This window comes from Pyrgilauda ruficollis, unplaced genomic scaffold (genome assembly GCF_017590135.1).
Source record: "Pyrgilauda ruficollis isolate IOZ18807 unplaced genomic scaffold, ASM1759013v1 scaffold215, whole genome shotgun sequence".
Classification (NCBI taxonomy): domain Eukaryota; kingdom Metazoa; phylum Chordata; class Aves; order Passeriformes; family Passeridae; genus Pyrgilauda; species Pyrgilauda ruficollis.
Window position 1 is genome coordinate 25,959 of NW_024520873.1, and position 3,800 is coordinate 29,758.

General features: G+C 71.6%; 1 protein-coding gene across 2 annotated transcripts in view; it reads left to right on the forward strand.

Annotated features, from left to right (window-relative positions):
* Positions 1–506: 506 nt before the first annotated feature.
* PDE1B (phosphodiesterase 1B) overlaps positions 507–3,800 on the forward strand; it is a 7,657-nt gene continuing 4,363 nt past the window's right edge. For both annotated transcript variants that reach the window (XM_041468235.1, XM_041468236.1), the window contains exons 1-3: positions 507–637; positions 2,387–2,500; positions 2,578–2,763. In XM_041468235.1, the coding sequence (XP_041324169.1) occupies positions 507–637; positions 2,387–2,500; positions 2,578–2,763 (431 nt within the window). The remainder of the gene's footprint in view (positions 638–2,386; positions 2,501–2,577; positions 2,764–3,800) is intronic.

Here is a 3,800-nt window from a genome sequence, read left to right on the forward strand (position 1 = left end):
GATCCATCTTGGCTCCGTTGCTGCCTGCGCAGCCGCCGGCTACCGGGGGGCGGGGGGAGGCCGGGGCGGGGGGGCGGCCGCCGGGGCTGCGGCCGCTACCGGGGGCCGCAGGAGGCACCGGCGCCGCCGGGAACCGGGGCCGGGGGAGCCGCGGGGGCTCCAGGGTTACGGGAGGAGCCGGGAACCGGGGCCGCGGGAGGGACGGGGGGCTCCGGGAGGGACCGGGAGGGACGCGCCGCCGGGAACCGGGGCCGGGGGAGCCGCGGGGGCTCCAGGGTTACGGGAGGAGCCGGGAACCGGGGCCGCGGGAGGGACGGGGGGCTCCGGGAGGGACCGGGAGGGACCGGGGACTACCGGAGGGACCGGGGGCTAGCAGAGGGACCGGGGGGCTACCGGAGGGACAGGGGGGCTCCGGGAAGGAGCGGGGGGCTCCGGGAAGGAGCGGGGGCTAGCGGAGGGAGCGGGGGCCGGGCCGGGCTGAGCCGCGCCGCCGGTGCCCAGGGGCGATGGAGCCGCCGCGGAGCCTCCCGGGGCTGGAGCGGGAGCGCGGCGCGCTGGACGCGGCCGGAGGGTGCCCGTCCCCGCTGGACGCCAAGGCCGTGCCCGGCAGGAAGGTCTGGGTCAAGCTGCGGGCGCTGTGAGTGACCCCCCCGGCCGCGGGACCCCCGCCCCAAAGAGAGCCCCGGGGGGACACCCAAAGAGAGACACCCTCAAAGAGAGAGACCCCCCCAAAGAGAGAGACCCCCCAAAAGTGAGACACCCCCAAAACGGGACAGCCAAACCCCAAACTGGGACCCCCAAACCGGGACCCCTCAAACCCCAAACCGGGACCCCTCAAACCCCAAACTGGGACCTCCAAATCCCAAACTGTGACCCCCAAACCGGGACCCCTGAAACCCCAAACCCCAAACTGGGACCCTTAAACCACAAACGAGGACCCCCAAACCACGACCCTTCAGACCCAAACTGCGACCCCCAAACCACGACCCTCAAACTCCAAACTGGGACCCCCAAACCCTAAACCGAGACCCCCCACTCTGAGACCCCTGACCCATCTGAGGATCCCACCCCAACCAACCCCTGACTCCCCCCCTCTGGGGACCCCATTCCCCCTCTAAGACCCCCCAGCACCCCCACCCCAAAAAGACCCCCTGGGACCTTCAGCTGTCCCCAAGGACCCTCGGAGTGTCCCCAAGCCTCCTTTGGGACCCCCTTGGGGACAGAGCTGGGGGTCTCCCTCCCCCCGGTGTGGCACTCTGGGGGTGTCACCGCGGGGTGACAGAGGGCCCGGGGTGTCCCCAGCCCTGTGGGGACAGCGCAGGTGCCGCAGGTGCCACCTCCGTGTCGCGGGTGGCCTCGGGGGGGCTGCCGGGGGGTGCCACCCCCTCACCTGTGGCGCGGGAGCTCACGTGTCCCCGCGCCCACCTGCGGCACGTGCGGCGCTTGGGGGGGGGGCGGGGGGGTCCCCGTGGGGCGGGGGCGGCNCCCCCCCGCTCCCCCCGGCCCCCCTCGCTGTCACCGTCACTGTCGCCGTGACCGGGGGACGTGGTGGCCCCTCCCCACCGCGTGGCTCCGGTGACCGCGGCGGCCACACGGGTGTCCTTGTGCTGGCACGAGCGTGGGCAGGATGGCAGCGCCCGTGTCCCCACGCTGTCACCCCCCTGGGTCCCCCCCTGTGCCACCTGTGCCACCTGTATCACCCCATGCCACCTGTGCCACCCTATGCCACCTGTATCACCCCATTCCACATGTGCCACCCTATGCCACCTGTGCCACCCTATGCCACCTGTATCACCCCATGCCACATGTGCCACCCCATGTCATGGTGCCACCGGTGCCATGGGGGTGGCACTCCCCAGAAGGGAATCCCCCAATTCCCCTGTCCCCTTCCTGTGACCTCCCCTGTCCCCAACCTGGGGGGCTGTGACCCCCTGTCCCTGTCCTGGGGGCTGTCCCTGCTCTCCTGGGGGGGTCAATGCCACTCTGTCCCCCCCCGGGGCTGTCCCTGGGGGTCTCTAACACCCTATCCCCCTCCTGTCGGGTGTCCCCCCTGTCCCCAGGGATCTCTAAGACCCTGTCCCTCCTGTCCCCTTTGTCCCCGGGGGTCTCTAACACCCTGTCCCCGCCCATCCCCCACCGGGGCTGTCCCTTGGGGTCTCTGACACCCTGTCCCTCCTGTCCCCTCTGTCCTTGGGGGTCAGTGCCACCCTGTCCCCTCTGTCCCCGGGGGTCTCTAACACCCTGTCCCCCCCACCCGGGGCTTTCCCTGGGGGTCAATGCCACCCTGTCCCCGGGGATTTCTGACACCCTGTCCCTCCTGTCCCCTCTGTCCCCGGGTGTCCCTAACCCCCTGTCCCCCCCGGGTGTCCCCCCCGGTGCCCCCCAGGCTCCGTTTCCTGGTGAAGCAGCTGGAGGCGGGCGAGGTGAGCGTGGAGGAGCTGAAGCGCAACCTGGAGTACGCGGCCTCGCTGCTCGAGGCCGTGTGCATCGACGAGACCAGGTGGGGAGGGGACACCGAGGGGACACCCCCACTTCGTGGTGGGGACAGCAGCCCGCTGAATGTCGCCGTGCCCCCAGGCAGGTGCTGGACACGGAGGACGAGCTGCGGGACATGGGCTCGGACGCGGCCGTGCCCTCGGAGGTGCGCGACTGGCTGGCGGCCACGTTCACGCAGCAGGCGCGGGCCAAGGGGCGCCGCGCCGAGGAAAAACCCAAATTCCGCAGCATCGTGCACGCCGTGCAGGCCGGCATCTTCGTGGAGAGGTGACAAGGGGACACGGGATGGGGACACGGCGAGGGGGGCGCGGGGGGGGACAGGGACACAGCGAGCAGGGCACAGAGCGGGGGGACAGGGACACACCGAGCAGGGCATAGAGGGGACACAGGGACACACCGAGGAGGGCACGGAGGGGACACAGGGACACACCGAGGAGGGCACGGAGGGGACACAGGGACACACCGAGGAGGGCACGGTGGGGACACGGTGGGGACAGAGCTCGGGGGGGGATGTGAGAGTGTGGGGAGGTGAGCTGAGAGCAGAGCGGTCCCCAAAACCCAGGGACTGTCCCCAGCATCAGGTGGGTCCCCAAAACACAGGAGGGTCCCCAAAACCCAGTCACCTAGAACCGAGGTGAGTCCCCAGGGGTGTCCCCAGCCCCCCGGGGGTCCTCAGCCCCCCCCAGACCCCCCCAGGGGTCCCCGTGGGGCGGGGGCGGCCCGGGGGGCACCACGTGCGTGGGGACACGCGTGGGGACACGTGTGGGACACGGCGGGGCAAGGTGGCCGCGTGGCACACGCGTGTGACACACCTGAGGGTGCCGGGGGACACGGGGGTGCAGGGGGGGTGACACTCTGGGGGTGTCACACGTGTGTCCCCACGTGCGCTCACGCGTCGCTCCCACAGGTGGGTGGCCGTGTGTCCCCAAAGTGGGGGCGGTCCCCTCCTGAGCCCCCCCGGTGTCGTCCCCCATCCCCATTCCGAGGGGCAGCAGCACCGAGGGGTGACAGTCCCGGGGGTCCCTGAGGCCACCCTGTCACCCATGGGGTGGCCCTGGGGACACGGGGGTCACCGGCAGGGGACATGGTGGCAGGTGGTGACAGCCGGCAGGGTGGCACAGCCCGAGCCCCATGCCTTGTCCCCTTGTCCCCACGAGTGACACGGGGGTCACCAAGGCTGGGGACCCGGGGGGTGGCCGTCCCCAGGGGGGGTCCCTGAGGGTCCCCACGGGGGGTGGCAGGGTGCGGGAAGGTGACAATCGCCATCCCCAAGGTCACAGCAGCGCTGGTGACGTCTGTGCCCC